Below are 22,866 nucleotides of genomic sequence, written 5' to 3'. Positions count from 1 at the left end.
TGGTGGGATAACTGAGCCCCGTGAGGATGGAGAAATTTGAGGATTAGAGAAGTCGTATCCCTCAGGGTAACTCGGACTTGGCAGTTTCAAGGCTGGAGAAACGGGCCGACACCTCTGAGTTGTCTGACTGTCTCTAAACACAACATCGTGACAATGTTGAACCTTCTACATTATAAGTACTACCTTGATCCAACTCTCCGTCCCTATCTCCAGACTCTTCAACCCAGGCCGGTCAACAGTCCTTCGCTTCTACTTCGGAATTCCAGCTCCCAAACAAGCAGCTTTCCGCCCTTTACCTTCCTTTTCTCAGTATGAAGTTCTCCGCTCTCGCCGTCGGCGCCATCGCCGCCCAGGGTGTCTCGGCACACTACTGGTTTGACACCAACCTCATCAACGGCGCCGCACAGACCCCGTACAAGTACGTCCGCGAGTCCACCCGGCAAACCAAGTACAACCCTATCAAATTCTCGTCCAACCCTGCCGTCGATCTCCGCGATGGTTCGACTATCGATGGACCCGATGCCAGGTGCAACCAGGGCGCTTTCTCTAGCGCTAGCCGTACCCAAGTCCTGACTGTCAACGCCGGTGACGAGATTCGTCTCCGCCTGGCTGCCGGTGCCGCCTTCCAGCACCCAGGTGAGTACCTCCAGACAAGCCCAGTTTCCGAGTCGAATTGGTCGATTAACGGGTTTCAAACACAGGCCCCGGTCTTGTCTATCTCTCTCGGGCCCCCAATGACAATGTGAAGGGCTATGACGGATCTGGAGACTGGTTCAAAATCTACGAGGAGGGCGTGTGCAACAGAAACGCCGACTTCACCAACACCGCCTGGTGTGACTACAACAGGAACTACCTTGCCGCCAAGATCCCCAAGGATACCCCCAACGGCGAATACCTCGCCCGTTTCGAGCATATCGGTAAGCAGCCTCCGCAGGAATCCATTTTGCGGCTGAACCGCTTTTGTCTAACCCGGGATAATCAGGTGTCCACCGGTCCCACGTCAACCAGCCCGAGCACTACGTCTCGTGCTTGCAGATCAAGGTTCAGAACGGCGGCAGCGGCAGCCCTGGCCCTACCGTCAAGTTCCCCGGCGCCTACAGGAGCAGCGACGGCTACGCCAACTTCAGCATCTACAACGGTTACAAGGACTTCCCCATGCCCGGCCCTGCGGTCTGGTCCGGCGGCGGCGGTAGCAACAACGGCGGCGGCAACACCGGTGGCGGCACCACCAACCCCGGAACTGGTTGCGCCCCCATGTGGGCTCAGTGCGGCGGCAGCGGATACTCGGGCCCCACGTGCTGCTCGGCCGGAACTTGCAAGGCCAGCAACGAGTGGTACTCGCAGTGCGTGTAAACTGTGACGGGATTTCTCTTCGTGCCGGACTCTGTAAGGGGGCTGGCGATGGCACTGCCCAGTTGGAACAGGGGCCAATATTTTTGCATAGCGACATTGATAGTTGCATAGTTTTTGGAGTGTTCCTGTTCTCATCTTTGCTCTCTATCATGGTCCCATCTGTGACTTGTAAATGTGCACAAACAGTCACTCCTCATCAACTGCGGCCAAGGTTGGCAATATTAAAGCGCCTCAATGCCACTGAACCTCTAACTTCGCCTCCCTTGTGTGGCCTAACATCGCCGCCACCTCACACGTAGAAAGCATGAGGTACCTGTGAGGGTAGGTGAAGTCGGGTGGGTATCTGGTAGTCTTGTGGCTTATTACCGGTTTAGGATGCCTGATGTTGGGTTCACTCGACCCCAGGGACATGGCGAACGATCACCAAGCCAAAACCAGAATACCCAATATCAAAGCATCTTTGGTAAGTTTATGCCCATGACGGGCAACGGGCGACAAGTATGTTCCACATGGGTGACGTCGGATGCGGGGCACCACTTACATACAAAGCACCATCGCCCCCCCATGACATAACCACAAGGGAGCACCCTAATGCTTAAAACAACCACATTCCATCTCCATCCTCCAACTTCACCACCACAGACATCCAAAATCTGCAAAACAAATCGTCGCCCAACATGTCAGGCACCCGCGGCCACTCCAACGTCGGCATCTACGAATCACAGGACCAGCGGCACTACACGCAAGAGGAGGTGGACGAGATGACAAGACACACAGGAGAGAACGTGAAGGGGTTCATGCCCAGTATGCTATTCCCAACCCTGGCACCAAACCCCGAGTCCCATCCAGGACAACTAACTCAAAGTCAACAGAGGGCCAGACGGAGGAACTCAACCGGCTCCAGACGGAAGAGGTCAGTCTCGCCCTCCCAACGCTTCTTTTCTATACCCTCTGTGTCGCTAGGATCATTGCTAACTGTTGCTTTTGCCTACAGATCCACAGAAAACAAGCCGAGAACCTGAAGAAGGACCCCACCCTCGCCGTCAGTCCCCCTCCCCACACCGAAAGCAGGACCTCGCGCTGACACGGAACAGGCAACGCTCCATGGCAACGCGCCGGCTAAGGGTGCAATCATCGACAAAGAACTGCAAGAAGAAGATGAGGCTGCGTTGAGGAGAAAGAGTGATTCGCTGCCGGGAAAGAAATATTGATGGGTGTGTTTGTCATCATGGTGTGGATGTGTGCATGTACGATACGATGGATGGGTCATGATGTATGTCCCAGGTCAGGGATGTATTGTTGTATTCTGTTAAACATCTGTCTGGAAGGAGAATGCATCGGTGTCTGAGAGGTACTTCCATTGTGACAACGCCCGTCCCACGAACGTCTCGCCCCGAGATCTCAGAACAGCGCTGGCATCCACGACGCCGATATTGCATCATCGCCCTCCTTTTGCGGCTCCGACGTTGTTTTGCTCTTGCGAAGGTCGTGTTCGCCTGCCCTCTTGCGAGAGTAGCGGTGTGCAAGGCTGTGGCGTATACACGCGTTTCCACCCAATTAAACGTCTTGTAATCGCGTTATGTGTGTAGGTAAACTGCGGTAGTACTAAGACGCGGTTGTGTACACAAATGTGTACCCGAAAGCCATCGCTGTGGGGGAGCTAAAGTTTTGTGGCTGCCACAACACATACGTGGCCCAATCTCATATCGGATGTGTTCACAGACCCCATGGCTATTGGAGCACCCATAGAAACCGGGCAAACAGTCCCACTCACACTGATGCACGCATCGGCAGCCTCGCTCACCCCTATTCGCCGATGAGCTCTGCCACAGGATAGCAGGGCCTTCACCGCCGAGATGGTTCCAAGGGCTTTATGCAGTCGGAATAGGTATTTGCTGTCGCGTCGGATCACCAATGCAAGGTGGGCCTGGCGCGGAGGAAACGGCGTACACAGCGTCGCGGTCAGAACCTGCAGAACTACAGGCCCAGGTTGTTCCGGATACCATAGGCTGGTAGCTGGTTATCTAGGCGTGGGTAATAGAATGCGGCGAGGTAGATGCAGCACTAACAGGTAAGACTGTGGTTGACATTGGAAATGAATAATAGCGAGGGATGCGAAAATCCACCGAAATTCTGGGGGTTGCTGCGTACCTAGGCAGGTAGTTTGCAACCGTGACGGTCTTGAAGACGAGCCAACTCGCATCCAGTAACAAGGGGGAGATCTATCGTCAAGGCGGAGCTTCCAAAACCATAGATGAACGTTGTGCATGTTGGTATATCGAGAACGACGCCCTGTTGCTGCACAATGAATCGACACGCGCGTAACGGCCACGGCGACGGCGGCGATGGCGACGGCGATGGCGACTGGCCACAAGGACGCCACTGGGCATGCCCCTTCTACTTATCCAACCCGATCCGCCACGAAGCTTGCGTGGCCTACAAGCTGGGGCGCGTGCCCGACGTTAGGCAGCACATCGAGCGGAAGCACGCGGAAGAAGCGGGGGAGAAGGCGATGGAAAAGATGAAGGGAAAGAACGATAGGGGAAAAACGAACGTGGAGCGGTGGTACGCTCTGTGGACTCTCCTCTTCCCGGGCCTGGTTCAGCCGGTATCGCCGTATTCTACCGGGACCGGGATTGCCGACGTCGCTGTTGATTTCGTGTCGCGTTTCATGGAGGGCTGGGAGATGGATGGTAGGTCGGAGGATGGCAAGACGGCGTTGACGGAGTGTGTGGCCTTCGTCAAGTACACGTCTCGGGAGATGAAGTCAGGGCGGATGCCATTTCAACCTCGAGCTGTTGCCAACGTCAGCGAGCGCCAACCCCAAGACACTGTGATCCAAAACAGCAACACCCAGGATAACGCCACTCACCAAGGTCTCCCACTGTTGCCCAACCAGCCTGACCCAATGATCACGAGTCAACCTCAACAATCCGGTCCACGAGGCTTCTTTCCCGGGTATTACGACCCCCAAGCGCCGATTGTCCCAACCCAGGTGCAAGCTCCATCGTTGCCCATCGCCAATAATCAATACTGGCCTCGCCTCACCGGCCCTGCGGCATACCCAGCAGTGTCTACCCATCACCTTCCCCCAGTCCAGTCATTTTATGCCGCAGCCGCCAACGGACTTGGCGACTATGCGATCAACCCGTCCAATCTTTCGAGCGCTATAAACTGGGCCTCGACGGGTGGTTTTGATTGCGGCGATGACGAATTCCAATTCGGAGGCGAGGACTAGGACCTTGAAACAGCTATGCTTTTCGACGTCGGCGGTCTGAGGGACGAGACTTGGTTGGACTCCTTTGCGCTGTGAGGTTGCGAGACTTGCGACCAAGGAGGTGGTGGTTCAAGAACGGTCTGAACTCTGGGGGAGGCGACGCCGCGACACCTAGACTGGGTCAGTTAGCAGGCTACATCTGGAATGAGAGCAAACCTCATTGCTTCTGCCAAATACAAGAAAGTTCATACCCAGACCTTTGGCCGAGCCAAACGGCGTTGATCACCCTGCGACATGACATGGAAGCTATGATCCGGACGGATGGGTATGTCGGGTGTGAAGCTGTGCAAATAGAAGTAAGCCTTGCTATCGGGATAAAATCCAGGTCATGGAAGAACCAGGCACCAGCGGTTGGCAGATTGGTTTGTGTTTTATCTTGATTTGTAAATTGTCGTAGGGCTGCTTAAAACGGGAATTGTAAAATCAAAACGGGAATTGTAAAATCGTGCTGCTACTGCGAGGTGTGAGGTGCGAGGTGCGAGGAGCGGCTCGGTTCACGGTACACAAATGTGATGGAGTGATATTTTCGGCCTCTGGGGGTTAGGCAGTCCCACTCAGCGTGGAAACAGGGTCTTTTGTCGAGGGCCTTTTGTCGAGGGCCTTTTGTCGAGGGCGAGGGCCTTTTGTCTTTTGTGGAGGAGCGTTTGCCTTTTGTGGCCAATGACCCACCTGTTCATCTTCATGCAGCTGCATGCCCGATACACAAATGTGACCTATCAGGCAAACGAAATCGGTGTCGGTGTGCGTGGCGCCTCACGGACCCACTACTCGCCAGAATCCCAGAGTGCTGATCATTCGACACACCAACTCCACCATCCCCACCAGATACCACCAGGATAGCAACAAAGCAGCGCATAACCTACCGCTGGCCTGCTCAGCATCAGCCAGCATATTCCAGCAAAGAAGCTCGGCTAGCAGTGGCTGGATGCGTGGCTTAATTACGAACTCTGGGTATATCTATGAAGAAAACCGAGAAGAGCAGCTTTTAAAAGATCATGGAGACATGAAATGTTGGGGGGTGTGGATAAGATACCTAGGTACAGTAGGAAAGTAAACAAAAAGGAGTGAAAGCTATATGGTACTACGGCAACTCCAGAATTTCGTGCGCAACGCATCGCCAATAGTTTGTCAGCTCTACCTAGAGTTACCTCGAGTTGGTGTCGCAGGAGTCTGCATGACCGAGGCGGGATATAACCCATGATGTGGCGAGCAGTTCTCAACAGATCCCATCGCAGACCATTTCGTGGTGCAATGGTTAGGTTGTGAACCTAGTCAATTCCCCCCTTGTTGAAGCAAGACCGCGCCGAGGGTGGCGAATGACCACAGCCTCTTTTTTTCACTCCCAGTTATAGCCAGTTTTTTGGTTTTTTTTTTATATTTCTCCTTATTTTTCACCTCTTCCATCTCTTGTTGACCGATAGTCTCAGGGTGCAATCTCAATAGCTTTCTATTGTTTCTAAGAGATCCAGCTAAACGTATGAATTCAATAATACCTATACACTGACTAACTTCAATTACCACATGAGCAAGGTTAAGTCCATGCTGCAACATGTGTTGAGTCGAGGCAAGCCCTCCAGAACGTCCCCACGACGCAACTGGAAGACATGGACCATCGAGGCAGCTAATTGTCTAGGTAATTAAACGCAGTTTATGTTCAGCCTTGAAAAATGGCCAATCTTTCAGTGCTCATTAAAACAATGCATTCATGAGGAAGACTTTGCCGCAGAATAGGTACTCACACCACCGGAGACAGCCAACCCATTTATCTGAATTGAGCAATGCTTTTTTTCAGTCCTTTTTTTGCAAGAGTCCGGTCCATTCAGAGCTCCCTAGGTACCTATTGTTGAAGTTCCATAATAGCTGCAGCGGATTTGATGCCACTTCCTATCGAGTTTAGGTGTTTCCATAAACATATCGTCCCCCATCTCACCTAGCAGTTCTTCTCCCGAACTCGCCCAATTTTTCCACAGAGCTCCCAGCAACCGGCACCTACAACACCCGCATTTTTCTCGTTTCTCTTCTCCCCCCGAAACAGCAACTCCTCGCTCGACACCCGACACCCGACATCCCCACGTCCACAAGTTGAAGCCCACCCACCACAATGCCCAAGAAAGTTCGCCCTAAGCAGGCCCTGCACCTGGAGGGCATCCACCTCGCCCCCGGGCAGATGTTCAGCAGCGGGCTGCTGGCAGAGAGAGTCTTTGGTCTGCTCCTCGGACCCCAGTGCAGCGAACGGGCAGCAAGCAGCTCGCCCAAGTCCGGGAGCGCGCAAGTGCGATTTTATCCCGAATCTTCGACCTTTGCCTCGCGCGCGCCGCAACTTTTGCCGCGCTGGATGACTGGGATCTCGGCTGGCAGATCGTGGCCGGGGACCTGGCGGAGAACCACAAGTGCGTCATGGGAGCTGGGGAGCTGAAGGAGTTAGTGACCGTGTTCGCCGATGCCCGCGTCCGGTTCCTGGACAGCCCCCGGGCCGACAAACCCCACGCGTCGCCGTCCCCCGACAAGCTCGCGAACTTGATCGACCGGTGGCTGGAAGCCACGCCGCACGACACCGCCGCCATCACGCCCCACCCCCCGGCGCTGCCCTCATTATTGCCCGCGCGCCCCGCCCCGCTCGAGAACCTCTTCGCAGGTTTCAGCCTGCACACGCACGGAACCTCGCCCGCCGCTGCCACCACCGCCGCCGGCCCCACCACGACCGACTGGCCCCCGTCCCACCTCCCCGCTGCCGACCGTCACCTCCTGGACCACTTCAAGGTCCGCGAGCATCTCGCCGGCGTCTGCTGGGACACCAAGGGCGCGATGCCGAACCTCCCCGACGACAAGTCCCCCCCGCTGGCCCTGCGCCTGTTTCTCGGCTGGCTCGCCGCAGCACACACCCCCCCTCCGGCAACCATGACCACGACACCGACGACCGCCCCGCCCTTCGCGCTGTTCGCCGCCCCCGTCGCCTTCGCCAACAACACGGAGCGGCAGGCCTGGTTCCGGCCCTCGGGCTGCCAGTCCAAGCTGTTTGGCCACGTGGAGGGCTTCCTGGCCTACGCGGCCGACAATTTCGCCGCCGGCAAGACGATGGCGCTGGGCCTGCTCACGCCCGTGTTTGCGACCCCCGACGAGGCCCGCGGGATGGCCGGGGCGGCTGCTGCTGCTGCGGGTGGGGACGACCGCGCGGCCGCCACCGCCGCTGCCGCTGCCGTGGCCGAGATCTTCAACAACCACGGCAGGCTGCGGCGGTTCGGGGCCGCGCTGATGCTGCGCCTCGTCGAGCGCGGGGGTGTCCGCGGGGTGCAGGTGGTGTTTTTCTGCCCCTGGGACGAGCACCCGTGGATCAAGGAGCAGTGGCGGCTGCAGGACTGGCGGCTGCGGCTGTGGAAGAGCGCCGTGCTGGACGCGGTGGATGCGTGGGCGGCGAAACATGACGTCGTCATCCACGAGGGGTACTCGGGCGGTTCGATCCGCGTGCGCAGGGACCGCGACCACGACTCGGTGGGCATGTGTGCGGGCTGGCTGCTGCGCGTGGTGACGGCCACGCAGAAGACCATCCCTGGCGATGGGGAGGATGAGGAGTGGGAGTGGGAGGACACGTGCTATTTCAAAAAGCTGGAGAACTGGGCTAAGGTGGAGGAGGACACTGAGGAGGACGAGGAGATGGATGTGGACGTGGACATTTAAGTACGCTTTAAGCATCGTTGGTTGCCGGTTGGTGTGGTTCGGGAGTATGCGGTGCTTTGCTCTTTTTATCTTATTTTATTACCGCCAATGATACCCGATGTCTCCTCGAAATAACATTCTTTGCATTGTGAATGTGTGAATGCCGCTGATTCTTGTCCTGCTCAACTAAACGGCGAGTTTGGACCTGGTGTTCTCACACCTTGCGCCGGGCGGAGACGACTCAAGGTTAGGTGCATGTCACGGGGCATCAAGAAGCGCGACAAGGACCGATAACCCGCAGACGGCTCTGCTGGTATCATGATATCGCTGTGATCGTTGGGGATGAACAGAGGGTTCGCTGAGTACCTACCTACCTTACCTATTGAGAAGAGATGAACAGAAATCGCGATCGGGCGGCTGCGATGTAAATTGGGGTAAGAAAGGGAACAGTCGCTGCAAATAAAAATAAAAGTAAAACAGAAAAGCCCCAGCCAGGAATCGAAAAAAGAAGACTGTGGTCATTCGCCACCCTCGGCGCGAACTTGCTTCAACAAGGGGAGAATCGACTAGGTTCACACTCTTACCACTGCGCCATTGAATGGTTTGCTGTGGGATCTGTTGAATACCAGAAACAAAATTGTAAATTATATGTTGCATTTGTCACCCGCAAGTCTGTGAAGGCTGTATTCCTACACTGAAACTGCCACTGGAAATTCTAGCAGTGTTACTTACTCTTCATCTCAAGCTCTTTCTCCTCTTCACCTTGAATTTGAGTCAACAGCAGCAACCAATCTTTCAATATGGAGCGTTTCAAAACAGCCATCAGCATCCCTCTTCTATTTCGTCCCGCTTGTTACCGTTTCTCAACACTTTCCTTTAGCCATGCACAGTTGGCATTCTCCAGCTGACCGGGCGATGTACACCATATTGCTGCGCCGAACCTCTCAGTAATACATGCGGCGTCTCGAGATCTCCTCGAATGACCTCGGCTTTGATTGGCGTGTCGCAGTGGTCGGAGAGAGAGTCGATAAACAGTTCGACGTCCTTGATCGTTGCGACACCGATTGCGATCGCCAGAAAATGGTATCCATCTTCGCAATCCGCAAGAAGAGCACACTTAAGGCCAACACCGAAGTTGAATGCATCCCTTTATAAGTTCACGTTGAGGTCCTGGCGTTAGCCACTTCCCGGTCACGCTTACCATCAGTCCATGATACGTAGGTATCATCCGTTTTCATGCTGAATTTATGCTGACTCGTTTTTTCCCTGTTACTTTCCCGGTTCTCAAACGACAAAAGCCACACAGGCAAGCCTGCTCGACCATCAGTTTGTTCGCCTCCGCGCTACCCAGCCCATCCAAGATCCGCTCCGCTATGCTGACAACCCCGGTCACGAGAAGCACCCAGACCGCCCCAAAGCCCCCAACTTCGGCCTTGCTTGTCGGACCGCCGAACTCCTCGATGCCGTCCACACAAATCTCTGATACCGGGCTTTGGAGAGGCTGGCTTGGATCGAGTGTTTTTAGGGAGGCACAAGGAGGAGCTGGTGCATGGCGGATATTCAGCCAACCTACAAGTACCTATACAAAGTCACACCTACCTACTTACGCGCTCAACCAAGGGACATGGTGTGTTTCAAGGCCGGGACGGGTCGCATTGTCGTTGCTCTGAGACTCACGCTGCGTCCGGCGTTGGAGCGCCTAGGTCCTAGGGTATCTGTTACATCTAGGGGCCGGTCATCTCCGTCTGTGGCCATCAAAGGGTTATGTATGGGCTCCGAGGCGGAAGGAGGGTCGCGTAAAAGCAAAACACAGTCTCTCGGTACCGCGGCGGTGCATGTTAGAAGTACGAGATCTAGGTTCATAGAATACCGGTATCTAGGAAGCCCCCAAGCAGTGAGTAACGAGGCTTGGAGGGACCGTGATTAATATGGTGACGAGGATGGGTCCAGTCGATAGGTGCCAGGGGCTTGGATTTCGGGTCAACTCCCGACTTCTTCATGTACAGTTCAACCTCCTCCAGTAGTGCGCCGTCCTTGATGTAAGTTAGGAGGGAAGAAGGCAAGACAGGCATGGTAAACATGATAAAGTAGTTTCGCAGGGTAGGGCACGGCGTAAGTTGCGTAAGAAAGAGAGGGAAGTTAGGCAGGTACCTACGGTAGGTACCTAAGTTAGGGCAAGAACCCCCGCCCCCTCAAAAACAAAAAGAGTCCAAACACGAGCAAACGAACTAGGAAAAAAAAAGCAACTGGCTATAACTGGGAGTGAAAAAAGAGGCTGTGGTCATTCGCCACCCACGGCGCGATCTTGCTTCAACAAGGGGGGAATTGACTAGGTTCACATTACACCACGAAGTGGTCTGCAACGGGGTCTGTTGGATACCAGCAACGAAAATGTAAATTATATGTTGTTACCGTGTTCACACGCAAAGCTGACAAGGTCATGTTTCTACAACTGCCACTCTGGTCATTTAGGTATTGGTTACCCGACTCTTCATCTCAATCCCATTCCCATCGCCTTCTTAAACTCAAGTTAACGTATATTATAAGCGAATGACCCATATAAGCGAGTGACCCAGTCTCCACTACCTTGCAACAACTATCTACAATTACAATACAACAGCCCTAGGAACTAACTACAATTACATCGGAAATAGCTGTATCAGCGACTTCTACAGCCTCCTGGCAAGTGCGCGCATTATGGCCAGGCTTGCCACATGTACCACAGCGCCGAACCTTCGTACGAGCCCCCCCTGTACCACTACTATCCGGCTGTGTTTCCTGCAGTGCCCCCTTACCCACATCCCTCTGGTCCAGTAGATCCTGTGCATCTTGTACAGTAAGTGCCCCTCCAAGCTGTATACGTGTTCTTTTGGCTTTCCGGCGCTTGCTTAGTGCTTCGTTGGCCTTACGGAGCGAAGAGACCTCTGATTGAAGAAGAGCCACTTGGTGCATTACAGCCGTTGCACCTTTGGCAAGCTGGTCAACTGCAACTAACACCGAAGCTGGGGAGCTATTTTGATGGCTGGCAATCCGGGTCTTGATGAAGTCTGACTGCGAGTGGGTTTCCTGGGCATTATACGGGGTCTTAGAGACCCAAGGTTGTGCAGTACCAGGCCGGGAGTTTGGGGGTGTTGGTGTATGAAGCTTGACATCCAGCTTAGAAAGCACCCTCTCTGGATTGAATGGTACGATGCCAGCTCCTGCAAAGCCGCCCTGGATATTCCTCTCTGTCATGGAAGCAAAGAAGGCTTCGCGAAAGGCACAAAGGAACTCGAGCTTGGTGATATGGTTGAAGTGTGCGCGCATCAGCTCCTCGATCAGGCGACCGTATGCCTGTTTCAGTGGCCCGAAGCAGCCAACATCAAGTGGCTGGCACTTGTGGGAGGAGTGTGCAGGCATGCAGAGTGTGATGATCTTGTTGTCCCGGCAGTAGAGCTCGAACTCGGTGGAGTGGTGGCTTTCGTGGCCGTCGAGAATCAACAACCGGTATATACCCTTTGTCCGGGGCGCCGTATGGTAGTCGAAGTGCTTGATCCACTCAAGGCCAACTGCATTGGTAGTCCAGCCATTGTCGGTAGTCGCAATGCGCCAGTCGAGTGGTAGATTGCACTCGCGGTACCAGTTGGCGAGGTGGTATTGCGCGGCCAGGATGATGAATGGAGGGATGGCCCAGCCAAGGGCGTTAACCCCCTGGATCACAGTCGCCCATTCGCGATTACCAGGCTGGGCTAGCTTTGTCTTGCCACGGCCATCTGAGGTCGTAACTACCATACCTGGGAAGATCATACCCATCATAAACCCAGTCTCGTCGAAGTTATAGACATCGTCGTCTAGGATACCGTACTTGGCCTTCACATTCCGCACAAGCGTAAACCAATCGCCAATAACCTTTGGATCTTCGCACTTGGCCCTCTGGTAATCGTATCTACGTGTACGACGTGTACGGAGCTGTGGCTGGCGTTTGACGAAGTTGTGGGCCCAGAGCTTGCCGACAGGGGGCGCATCGCGTTCGCGGAGCAGGTGGTTGGCCATATCTTCCACACCACGCAGTCTAGGGGGAAATGCGCGCGCATCCAGTTCAAGTATATACTGAACTATCGTACGCTCTTCGACATCTGTGAGCTTACGCGAGTTGACTGGCATATCGCGTCGTGCAGGCTTGCCGGCGCGACGACGACCTAGGGTTCTACGGTCGACGCCATATATCTTAGCTGCGGCTCGTTCGGTCAGATTCTTGTCGTTCTGAAGAGCTTCGAGGGCCAAGACTATCCGGTCTTCTCTTAAAGTAGGTGGCATCTCAGATGGTTGAGGAAATTGATGTTGGGTGCAAAGGTATCGCGTCGCGTAGAAAGTGGGTCACTCGCTTATATGGGTCATTCGCTTATAATATACGTTACCTTAACATTTCTATCTGCGGCAGTAACCGACTTTCCCATCTTCAGTGTTTCAACGCAACTGTCAAGTTCAATAGCATCCCCCTTATATGTTATCGCCGAGATGCTGCTACCTAAACTAGCAATCCCTTAAATTCAATACAAATTCGCATCAAGCTTCTATGTTGATTAAACCACTTCCCGCTTAATTACCCGACCACTCCATACCATTAACACTTTCCGCACTAAATTCTATGTTCCTTTCTTTTTCTGCTGCTCTCCAGATTTTCAAAACCACCTACATACCTACCTACCTACAAAAGTTACGCCATCAAGCACATCCGACCATTGCTTTGATCGCCTTCGCAATACCGACTGGAGCCAGCACATATTCCCTAGGCCCTGGCGGGTGTTCGAAGTCGGCGAGATCTGGGTTCTCATTTTAGATATGCCATCGGTGGGTAGTCACTACCTCGGTAATGGCAACGGAGCTGGAAGTGAGACGCATTCTGTAGCTCTGATACGAGAAAGCTGCAGATGGGAGGAGACGTGGAATGATAGGAATGATAACAGGCCCGTTACCCTGTGCGTGGTCTTGTCCAGCTTCATGGTATGTTCTAACAAAAATCCGAATTCATCTTGTTCATAGGCACTTACTGAGTGTCGGGCAGGGAAATACCTCTTCATCATAATGTTGCCATGGCCGAGCCGAAAGCCGAGCGATTTGAAGTTTCCATGAAATCGCGTAAGAACAAATGCGCCGCTCCAACTTCAGAGATATGTACAGGACGAAAAGAAGCATAGGAAATATGAGGAGTTACTTACAAAGGTTAAGGAATGGTGCCAATTAGGTTTCTCGAAATAAGGAGACATAGGTAAGTTAGGGCAAGAACCCCATCCCCCTAAGTCTCCCCCCAATCCTCCTCAAAAAGGGGAAGAAAACCAAAAAAAGTTCGCCCGACCCAATTTGAATCGAACAAACAGGCTGTGGTCATTCGCCACCCACGGCGCGATCTTGCTTCAACGAGGGGGGAATCGACTAGGTTCACAACCTACCATTGCACCACGAAGTGGTCTGCGATGGGATCTGTTGAAAACCAACAACCAAAATGTAAACTATATAGTGCCATCTTCCCCGCACCGCCGCCGCCCGCCTTCTACGCATTGTGATGCATTCAAGTAACAAAACCCTCTCTGCATATGAAACCATCCCCAAGATGGCTGCAGACGGAGGTGATTCAACTGCGAATTCTCGCCTCCCATTGAGTCATGTTCAAGCTTTTACAGCATATGATGGAGGCTCCAGGTTCTTATCGCCAAATGGTTATCATAAACCTGAAGGTTCGGGTCCGAGTTTAGAACAGCCTCTGTCAGAGCCTCGTGAGGCGGAGAATATTCTATGACGGAAACTTCCGTGGTGTTCTTTTTCTCCCACTTTGACCCCAGTCTCCGCCTCTCCGTTACGGATTCTATTTTTGTTCTTTCCGTGGCGATCGTACACGTCGTACTTTTTTTTTCCGGGGCCCTGCTTCCCCTCTCCCTCGACCCTGTCCCACCTGATCGTAACTTGCGAAAAGGTTCCGGAAGTGACTGCTCACCACTTGAATCATCACAACCAACAACCCAAAGTCCTCATCTACCCGAACCTCTCAACGCCATCCTCGGTACTCGGAATCTATCGTCTCTCGCAAGACTGTCAACACCAACCACGCGGCATCGACGGCTCCTTTGGGCAAGCGTCCCCCACCGTCCCCACAGATCCTCACCTTCGTTCTGACCCTGTTTCAGCAGGTCCAGCTACCCCACTCGCAAGCACATCTGTTTCGGGCTATTCCGGCGAATCTCCAAACACGTAAAACATGCAAAACACCATTCAAAATCCCGCCGATGGTGTCGAGCCTCGGCAGTCGCCACTTGGCACGGCGGCATTTGAAGGTCCCTACAGGAGAGCAATGCCCATGAGCCCGACTAAGAGCTGCACCCCGCAGCGCCATCCGCACCCAAGAATGCGGGGAAATACTACCCAGCAGCAAAAACCCGGGCTTGCCAGCTGCCGTCGTGGTATTAGACGTGGATCTCCAGCCGGGTGAGCCGGGGTTCCCCGGATCATGCTGTGGTACCTGCCGCTAGGAGGATTAGTCTTTGACAGCCTTGGTGGAATTCTGTGGGAATGGGATGTCGTCGTGTGCCGTTCGGGAAGGGGGCCGATCCGCCAAGCCGCGCCCAGATTCGCTTCACGAGCCAGATTCAGTAATACCACGATGGCGCTAGACCCCAAAGAGGAATGCTTGCGGCGGGCCTCGGCGCTGGGGGTCGACGACGTCCGGGACTGAGGTGGTAAGGGGGATGCCCAGGGCTTGGGACGTTTCCTGCGTGGGGAACACCAAAGGGAGCTGCATGTGGTGATGGTTTCACGGACTCATGTGAGCCTCAACATCCTGTATAAGTAGACGAAGAACCTCACTCGATTCTAACCTCTCTCTCCAGCTCACAACAGCCAGCAGCCTCCAGTCCCCCGTTCCGGTCAACACCTCTATCCAAGCCCATCTCTTGTGTTCTTTCGTGTGAACCAACCTCATCAACCCCACCAAACAACATGAAGTTCCTCACCCTCCTCAGCGCCGCCGGCCTGGCCGCCGCTCTGCCCGCCGCATCCCCCGCGGCCGAGCAGAACAACAACGCGGCGCAGATCGAAGCCCGCCAGCTCTCCTCGACGCGCAACGACCTCATCAACGGCAACTCCGCCAACTGCCCCCGCGTCATCCTCATCTTTGCCCGCGCCTCCGGCGAGCCCGGCAACATGGTATGTCCACCGATCCCCCATCCCCCCAACACCCATCCACACCCAACCCACACCCATCCCTACCCCCATACCACAACCACCAGACTAACCCCCTCCCCCAAGGGCATCTCCGCCGGCCCGAACGTCGCCTCCGGCCTCGAGCGCGACTTCCCCAACAACATCTGGGTGCAAGGCGTGGGCAGCCCCTACAGCGCGGGTCTCGCCGAGAACTTCCTGCCCGCAGGCACCTCGCGGGGCGCCATCGACGAAGCCAAGCGCATGTTCACCATGGCCAACACCAAGTGCCCGAACGCGGCGGTGGTCGCGGGCGGCTACAGCCAGGGCACGGCGGTCATGTCCAACTCGCTGAGTGAGCTCAGTGGCGCGGTGCAGGAGCAGGTCAAGGGCGTGGTGCTGTTTGGGTATACCAAGAATTTGCAGAACGTGGGCCGGATTCCGAATTATCCCCGCGAGAGGACCGAGGTGTACTGTAATGTGTCGGATGCGGTGTGCTGGGGCACGCTGTTTATTGCGCCGGCGCACTTTTTGTATACCACGGATTCGTCGATTGCGGCGCCGCGGTTCTTGAAGGGGCGGATTGGGGCTTGAGTTGGGGGTTTAGGGGTTGGATGGGGAGTGGGAGGGGGCTTAGGGGGAGGCCGGGGAGAGGTGGCCCGGAGGCTGGGACTCGGCCGCGGTTGAGGGGGGATGGGGGTTGGGAACTGCGCTGAGCAGGTTATGAGTGATGAGGGTATGGGACATGGGTCGGGCGCTGGGGGAGGATGGTGTGTGCCCGGCCCGGGATGATGACGGCGGTGAAGGCGGGACTTTTCTTATCAATGAGCTCATTCCATTCCCGGTTCATGTAAATAGTTGGCTTGCATTCTGAATAAACTCACCCATGGGATAAACAGTGGTTGGAAATTGAAGTGACATTGTTGATCCCCGGGGGTGTGTTGTGGTGTACTTCGAACTTGAACCGTTGGGAAGAAAATCCCACGCTTGTCGGCTTTAGAAACTAGCAGAAGACAAAGTGCTTAGACTTGGCCACGGAACATGAAACATGGCACCAACAACTCACTGCAGACGCCAGAAAACCTACTGCATGGGGACCCAGCGCCTTGGAGTCCCGCTCCAAGACAGGTTCATGTCTTCCGGCCGAGGGGGTGCCATGACCAAAGCCTCCAGGCCCGCCGAGTCAAGCTTGGTGAGAAGCCGGTCGATGTCCTTCTCAAAGTCACTCGACGTGGCGTCGTCGCGGGCTTCCGAACTTATTCCCAGCGGATGGTCTGCCCTGTCGGCTCGGAACGTGGGGAAGGGCTCACGATAGCGCTCCTGGAATTGGTGGTCCGGCGGCAGCCTGGGGGTCTGCAATACTGGCGGAAGAACAACCTCTACGCCAAGTCGACGATTGAGCAGGGCCACGGTGCGCGCCTTGAAGCCCGCGAGCGCGGCTTTCATTGGTTGTAGTTCGGGACAGGGGCCCGGCCAACTGTAGGGGGCACAGTCATGGAAGACGATGCGGCCGATCGTGGCCAAGGGCGTCTGAGTTTCGTCTTCGCGCGGGATAAACAGATCGTCCGCACCGGCGCCATAATCGAGCAGCAAATCGACCAAGCCATCGTTTGCTGTAAGGGCGGCGAGAGACAACGGCGTCCAACCGTCCTTCGTCCTGGTACTCACAGTGGCCCCGTTCTCCAGCAGCAACCGAGCGGGAAACATTTGGTTCTCGAGGTTGATCCAGAGACCAAAGAAACAAGCATAATGGAGCGGGGTCCAGCCCCTCTCGTCGGCTGCGTCAATAACGAGTCCTGAGCCTGCTGGGCCGCCGAGGAACCCCACGAGTTCCCGCACCCGATCTCCAGAACTGAATGCGGAGGCGTGGTGGAGCGCAGTCCGTCCGTAGTCATCGGAGCTGTTCATATCGGCGCCGTATTTCAGCAGGAGGCGAATGATCCGCAGGTTGTCCTTGGAGTCGGGTAAGCGGCACATCCAGCGCAGGGCTGTCTGGCCCTTTCTGCTAAGGGGTATCCCTTGATCCTCCGCGGAAACCGGAACGACGGCATCGATTATGGTTGACTTTTGGGTAGACTGGGTCGATTCGTCGTGGTCCCTGTCGAGGGTGGCCTCGGCCAGAAGCGTGATCACCTTGCACACCTGGTCGGTAGCGGCCAACGTTTTGTCCGGCAGATGGTCGCCAACGGAGAAAGGGGTAAGCGCTTGGGCCCACCAAATGACGGACAACATGGGAGGAATCACCCGCTGAGCCCAGCTCGTGATGTCTGCCCCGTTGGCGATAAACAGCTCGAGAACCTCGACAACTTGGGGATGGCCCCAATGACGGTACAGCATGGGCAGGGGAGAGCGCGGCTCCATGTTACCGGAAATGTACGATAGCTCGTGGGCGCCTCCGTGGGCCACAAGGAGCCGCACTTTGTCCATGTCAAAAGGGAAAGCGCTGTTGGTAGCGGAGCCCAGCAGCGCGGCCCCGAGAGGGGAGCGGTCTGAACATATCCGGGCAGCGTCCGTATGAGGGGGATAAAATGGTCCCCTGTAACTAGCAATCTTCACTGGGTCGGCCCCGTGCTCAAGGAGCAGCTCGACCGTCTCGGCAGGGACCGCAGACTGCATGGCCAAGAGCAGTGGCGTGGCACCGGGCCCTGCGCGATTGCGAGTCCGGAGAAATACACCGACTAGGGTGTGCTGATTGGGGTCGGCCCCGGCGTCCAGAAGCTGGCGGACAATTTGAGGGCTGCCTGGCTGGAAGGCCGGCAGGGGTGGAGGTGTGTCAGGCAGGCTCATTGCGATGTGGATCGGATAGACCACTTCGCAGAGGCGAAGGTGAAGATCCCCCCCCGGGGGGAAACTTGGGTCCTTGGCGTTAACGTCGGCGCCATGTTCGATCAGGAGTCGAACAATCTCCGGGTCGCTGGCGAGGATGGCGGTACAGAGCGGAGTGTCGGAAGCAACGCGGCGGGAAGCAGAAGAGAACCCCGGCCGATCAATGCGCCAAGGGCATTGCACATGGGAATCGGCCTTGAAAATATGGCTAGGGGGCGCGCCGTAACTGAGAGTGCGCTCCAACGTCGGGACGATGCCAAAGGCGCAGGCCCACCGAAGAGCGAGACAGTCAAAATCGGAGATGTCCCGCCTGTAGAGCAAGTCAATCGTCACAGCAACCAGGCGGCGGCAGGTGAGCGCAAGATGAAAGAGATCGGCCTGGTATAACGGGCGGCAAATCATGACGAGCAGCTCGGGGGCAAGGCTGGTGAGCATGCATCGGTTAGGAGGCCACGAGGGGGGCGGAGAGGGATAGCGACTGGTGCCATTGATCCAGCTGTGGCGCAAAGCCTTGTATTCTTCGTTTCTCCGCTCGAGATAGCGGGGGAGGGACGGGATGAGTCCAGGCGTGATGAGATCCCCCGCCATGACGTACGGGCAGTGATGTGTGTAGTGAAGATGCCGAAGTGAAGACGAGCGGTTGTCGGCCTTGGCTTTCTGGTGTTACATGCGGCTGCTGCCTTGTGGACGAATTGTTGTCACGTGTGGTGAGATGACACCCAGTTGAAAGGACCTCATCGCCCGGCAAGATAGAAGATGAAATGGGTATCATTGGAGAGAAAAAGAAGGCGGCCTAAATAGCAAACAGCTACCTACCGGTTGGGTAGGATCCCCGTTATTTCTGCCGAATGTTTTTGGGCTTCCGCTTTTTGAACGTGACGGCCGGAGCTGACTCCACGGTGGGAGATAACCCCGGTCCATCAGCAGGCTCGTCCTTGATCGGCGGCGAAAGCTCTTGTTTAACTGCCGCCAAAGCAGCCTCCGCCGGTTGTTCCTCCTGACTGTCTTCAACCTTGACGTTGGCGTCAGGAGACGCGCCCTCCTCTTTCTTCGCCTTGACCAGCGGCCCACTGAGCAGGGCGTCGAGCTCGGCATCCTCTTCGGCGGGCATTGTCTTGGAATCGATCCCCCATTTGCGCGGCTTCTTAAAGAGTGCCTGGATGGCCTCTTCTTGCTCCTTCTCTTCTTCCGTTTGTTCCCTCTCCCGTTTTACTCCGGTCGCGCGGCCCTCTGCCAGGCTCGGATCCTTGCCGTCCGCGTCTGCCTCCTCGATGACCTTTGTTGACGTGACTGTCCACTCGCCCACCATGGCCATGTTGCCTCTCAACTCGGTCGGAATACTGACACCAAGCTCGGCCAGCTGCTCGAGTTGCTTCCGCCTGTCTGCTTGTGAGGCTTGCTGCGGTGGTGCCCCGTACGCCCCGCCGCTGGGTTTTGTTGCCGACTTGGACGCGCCCGATGCACCGGCGCTGCTCCCGGAGACAACGCCATTGAGCCGGTCGACTTCGCGCTTTGCCCTCTCCTTATCGCGTTCTTTCTGGTCGGCGTTGCGGTGTAGGTCCCGGAGAGAACGCTTGATGGCGCCTTGGTGTTTTCCGGTCGACTCGTGGTTGGCGCGCTCGAGCCCGGTGTCGCGCACAAACACGCTGCAGTGTTTGCACCAGTATTTCGGTGTTGACTTCCAGTATTCAGACATGTTGGTGTTCTCCTGAATTTATGCGGGCGGGTTGGGGTGGTCGGTTGGTTCGAAATGTTGTCGAAGGCCCAGATAAAAATCGAGTTCGAGATGGACCGGCCGATGAACCGATCGGGACAGTGGAATCACAGGCAGTGGGTGGAGCGCCTGTTCCACCCCACTGAAGCTCGGGCCCCGCCGTATCGCCCACAGGCTGGAACCCGGGATTCCATGACAGTGCACTGCACTTCCCATTGGCAACTTCAATTATTGACTTGATAGAATTGCGAGTTCCAGGACGCAACATGTCACCGCCACCATGAGACCATCAATCGCACATCATCCGACCGGTGTCAATGTATGGATTTGTCTGCATCCGGCGCAAGCTCATCGCCCACCTGTGCCCAATATCTACTGGTAGTGGTAGTGGTGCCTCGAGTTCCCGTATCTGCCTAACGCCTCTGGATCCTGGAGCCCCCAACCCGGAAATGCCCCCCCAAAAGCAACCTAACGCCACCAGAGCACCAAGCTCAGAGATACCTCGATAGATAGGAGAACCTCCACCCAAAGAAACCCTCCACACCAATGCCTTCCCCCATAGGTATGTGAAAAACCACGGCACACCACGGCACCCCCAAACCCACCCACCCCATCACATCCATCACATCACAGCCACCAACCCAGCGACCGCAACCCCAACCCACGCACCACCTCCCCACCCAACAACAACAATCCCACCCCCACTCCCCACCGGCGGCGCCCCCGTCGGCACCGGCACCGGCACGGGCTCAGCAATCGGCGGCACCGTCTCCTCACCACCACCGCCATTATCAGCACCAGGAAAGCTGGCGGTCGGCACTGGACCGGTCGGGCCGGGCGTCACTTGCACTTGGCCGTCGGAGATTTGCGAGACGGGGGGGCGGTTGGTGGGGGTGAGTTGGGTTGGGGTGCAGGGGGTTGTGTGGGCTTGGAGTTGGCCTGGGTGGTTGGGTTAGTAAGTGCGGCGAGGGAATGGTGAGGTGGGGGATTTTGGGGGAGTTGGGGTTGGTGGTGGGATTGGGGATTGGGGTTGGGGTTGGGGTTGGGGTGGTTGAGATTGGGGGAAGTGTGGGATGTGGTGTGCGTGATGGGATGTGTGATGGGGTGGAAGGGGGGCAAGCAAAACGTACCATCGTTGATTTGGCAGATTGGGACGAGCGTCGTCGTGGTGATGACCTGCGGCTGGCCGTCGCCCAGCGGGACGACCAGTGTCGTGGTGATGATGCGGGTGCCGATGACCGTCTGGGTGGCGTCCTGGTCATTACTGTTGTCGCCGCCGCTGCCGCAGGGAAGGATGAGAATGTCGACCGGCGAGCACTGCGCCGCGGACCAGCGGTCGTACAGGTTGTAGAAGGTGCCGGATGCGCACTGCCAAAAAGTGGCGGAGGAGCCCAGGGCGAGCGAGCCGTTGGTGCACGCAGAGAAGCCCGCCGTGTACAGGGCCCCTGCCTGGGGTGGGTTGTCGAACTGGAACTGGAAGTTGGACGCGATGTAGCCGGTGCGCCCTTGGTCGTCGGTCAGCACGCCGTCGGCGAGCTGGACCACCACCGTGCCACCACCAGAGCAGGTAGCGCGGTTCTGTGGGTTGGGGTTGTCTGGTTAGCGGCCGTTGCCTGCCCAGCATGTGTTCGATCATCGCGGCGCGATGTGGAGCCACCACATTGGTCCTCGGGGGTTACTGGGTCGATAAAGGCCCAGGCCCCCCCAGAGTCATGGGTGTCATGCGATCGTGATGTCAGTCGGAAAGTGACGTACCGCAAGAAGTGAGTCCCTCTTCGCCTTCTCGGCGAGTGGGACGACGGTGATCTCGAACCGCCCGTCCGTGTTGGGCTGGCAACCCGCGGGGGCATCACCCTCGGGCGCGACCTTGTCGGTTACGCCCTGCGCGATGGCCAAGGGCACCATCGCCAGGAGGGCGGAGAGCTGGAATCGCATTTTTGCGATTTTTGTCGGTCTTGTCTTCTGGTTTTTTTCTTCGCAAAGCAAGTGCTGTCAGCCTTGGTGCTTTTCGTCTCAGACAGCCGTCAGAAGGGGTTACATACGATGAGAGAGATGCCCACAGGCAAAGAGCGGTGTTTCCTTGTGTTGGTGGTTTGTTGGTGTTTTCCTTCCAACAAAATCGGAAATTCGAGTGAGGGAGGGGAAAAAGAGAAGAGAAGATCGTCGCCGGCAAGAACAAGTCAAGCTTCTCAGAACTTATGCGGGTCTGACTTCGCCGCCTAATGTGCGACTCAGTTTATTGTTGTTAGCATTCTAAGAGGAACCTCGCTGGCGTCACAGGCTCGGCATCAAACCGGGCGGGGGCGGCCTACCCCTGTCATGAAGAGGCTGGTGCCGGCCGGTGTGCAGGTGCATGCATTGGCTGGTGTCGATCCTTGCATTCGATCTCAATCCCAAGCCAAAGACCACCGATGACGCCCACATCTTGGGCTGGATTGGGTAGCCGCCCTTGAGAAACATTGATCCATTCCTTAACCGTGCAGAGGTTCACGATTCTGCACTCACAGACTTGCAGTATGAATTTTATACAGACTTGCAGTATGGATTTTATACAGATGCGGACTTGCTGCCACGAATGCTTGGTCATTACCAACTAATGCTGCAATGCATCTGCTGGGAGCCACACATCCAGTGGCCCAGAATCCTGCAGGGGTAATGAGAAGCAAGCCAACACAACCTTTCTTTGTTCCAAGCCAGCTGTCTTCGTTCGGCAGATTCACCGCCTGTTTATTTCCGCTAAGCAACTCGGCCATATCAAGGGGTTCCATCTGTTTGGACATTCTTGTCGATGAAAACCTTTGAGCTTCAATGACCTCATGGCTGCCAACAGCCTGGTTGGCGCTATTGGTCTGATGGCACCTTTAGACCAGCA

At 55.9% G+C, this 22,866-nt stretch overlaps 8 protein-coding genes across 8 annotated transcripts; 5 read left to right on the top strand and 3 right to left on the bottom strand.

Moving 5' to 3' along the window:
- Positions 1 to 89: 89 nt before the first annotated feature.
- F5144DRAFT_90012 (glycosyl hydrolase family 61-domain-containing protein) lies at positions 90 to 1,460 on the top strand. The gene is made up of 3 exons (XM_066793540.1): positions 90 to 636; positions 702 to 917; positions 983 to 1,460. Exons 1-3 carry the CDS (start codon positions 312 to 314, stop codon positions 1,351 to 1,353), a joined length of 912 nt encoding a protein of 303 aa, XP_066645851.1. The 5' UTR covers positions 90 to 311; the 3' UTR covers positions 1,354 to 1,460.
- Positions 1,461 to 1,920: 460 nt separating this feature from the next.
- F5144DRAFT_609325 (uncharacterized protein) lies at positions 1,921 to 2,622 on the top strand. Its single transcript, XM_066791625.1, has 3 exons — positions 1,921 to 2,157; positions 2,226 to 2,395; positions 2,448 to 2,622. The coding sequence occupies exons 1-3, from the start codon at positions 2,031 to 2,033 to the stop codon at positions 2,562 to 2,564; spliced, it is 414 nt and encodes a 137-aa protein (XP_066645850.1). The 5' UTR covers positions 1,921 to 2,030; the 3' UTR covers positions 2,565 to 2,622.
- A 1,036-nt stretch (positions 2,623 to 3,658) lies between these two features.
- On the top strand, positions 3,659 to 4,591 carry F5144DRAFT_598996 (uncharacterized protein; the record flags this gene model as incomplete). Its single annotated transcript, XM_066790978.1, has 1 exon — positions 3,659 to 4,591. The coding sequence occupies one exon, from the start codon at positions 3,659 to 3,661 to the stop codon at positions 4,589 to 4,591; it is 933 nt and encodes a 310-aa protein (XP_066645849.1).
- Positions 4,592 to 6,731: 2,140 nt separating this feature from the next.
- Positions 6,732 to 8,305, top strand: F5144DRAFT_639870 (uncharacterized protein; the record flags this gene model as incomplete). Its single annotated transcript, XM_066792729.1, has 3 exons — positions 6,732 to 6,827; positions 6,860 to 7,731; positions 7,858 to 8,305. The coding sequence occupies 3 exons, from the start codon at positions 6,732 to 6,734 to the stop codon at positions 8,303 to 8,305; spliced, it is 1,416 nt and encodes a 471-aa protein (XP_066645848.1).
- A 668-nt stretch (positions 8,306 to 8,973) lies between these two features.
- On the bottom strand, positions 8,974 to 10,356 carry F5144DRAFT_544501 (uncharacterized protein; the record flags this gene model as incomplete). The annotated part of the gene is made up of 7 exons (XM_066787301.1): positions 8,974 to 8,984; positions 9,017 to 9,046; positions 9,226 to 9,431; positions 9,589 to 9,785; positions 9,858 to 9,863; positions 9,962 to 10,008; positions 10,221 to 10,356. The coding sequence occupies 7 exons, from the start codon at positions 10,354 to 10,356 to the stop codon at positions 8,974 to 8,976; spliced, it is 633 nt and encodes a 210-aa protein (XP_066645847.1).
- Positions 10,357 to 15,253: 4,897 nt separating this feature from the next.
- On the top strand, positions 15,254 to 16,048 carry F5144DRAFT_482030 (cutinase; the record flags this gene model as incomplete). The annotated part of the gene is made up of 2 exons (XM_066785314.1): positions 15,254 to 15,460; positions 15,563 to 16,048. The coding sequence occupies 2 exons, from the start codon at positions 15,254 to 15,256 to the stop codon at positions 16,046 to 16,048; spliced, it is 693 nt and encodes a 230-aa protein (XP_066645846.1).
- Positions 16,049 to 16,392: 344 nt separating this feature from the next.
- On the bottom strand, positions 16,393 to 19,976 carry F5144DRAFT_639868 (ankyrin repeat-containing domain protein; the record flags this gene model as incomplete). Its single annotated transcript, XM_066792728.1, has 6 exons — positions 16,393 to 17,871; positions 17,998 to 18,199; positions 18,266 to 18,928; positions 19,161 to 19,322; positions 19,352 to 19,378; positions 19,494 to 19,976. The coding sequence occupies 6 exons, from the start codon at positions 19,974 to 19,976 to the stop codon at positions 16,538 to 16,540; spliced, it is 2,871 nt and encodes a 956-aa protein (XP_066645845.1). The 3' UTR covers positions 16,393 to 16,537.
- Positions 19,977 to 20,834: 858 nt separating this feature from the next.
- F5144DRAFT_639864 (uncharacterized protein) lies at positions 20,835 to 22,356 on the bottom strand (the record flags this gene model as incomplete). The annotated part of the gene is made up of 3 exons (XM_066792727.1): positions 21,750 to 22,356; positions 21,150 to 21,572; positions 20,835 to 20,933 (listed from the first exon to the last, which is right to left on the bottom strand). Exons 1-3 carry the CDS (start codon positions 21,927 to 21,929, stop codon positions 20,835 to 20,837), a joined length of 702 nt encoding a protein of 233 aa, XP_066645844.1. The 5' UTR covers positions 21,930 to 22,356.
- Between the last annotated feature and the right edge of the window lie 510 nt (positions 22,357 to 22,866).

The sequence above is a fragment of the Chaetomium tenue genome (genome assembly GCF_020726465.1).
Source record: "Chaetomium tenue strain MPI-SDFR-AT-0079 chromosome Unknown F5144scaffold_2, whole genome shotgun sequence".
Lineage (NCBI taxonomy): Eukaryota > Fungi > Ascomycota > Sordariomycetes > Sordariales > Chaetomiaceae > Chaetomium > Chaetomium tenue.
Note: the sequence above shows the minus strand (reverse complement) of the source record. Positions and strands in the feature narration are given on the sequence as shown.

Excerpts from the sequence above, each read along its gene's own strand:
- F5144DRAFT_90012 (XM_066793540.1), top strand. The coding sequence starts at position 312 with ATGAAGTTCTCCGCTCTCGCCGTCGGCGCCATCGCCGCCCAGGGTGTC. Across the intron at positions 637-701 it reads TGCCGCCTTCCAGCACCCAG|GCCCCGGTCTTGTCTATCTC; the intron begins GTGAGTACCTCC and ends TTTCAAACACAG. Across the intron at positions 918-982 it reads CGCCCGTTTCGAGCATATCG|GTGTCCACCGGTCCCACGTC; the intron begins GTAAGCAGCCTC and ends CGGGATAATCAG.
- F5144DRAFT_609325 (XM_066791625.1), top strand. The coding sequence starts at position 2,031 with ATGTCAGGCACCCGCGGCCACTCCAACGTCGGCATCTACGAATCACAG. Across the intron at positions 2,158-2,225 it reads CGTGAAGGGGTTCATGCCCA|AGGGCCAGACGGAGGAACTC; the intron begins GTATGCTATTCC and ends CAAAGTCAACAG. Across the intron at positions 2,396-2,447 it reads AGAAGGACCCCACCCTCGCC|GCAACGCTCCATGGCAACGC; the intron begins GTCAGTCCCCCT and ends GACACGGAACAG.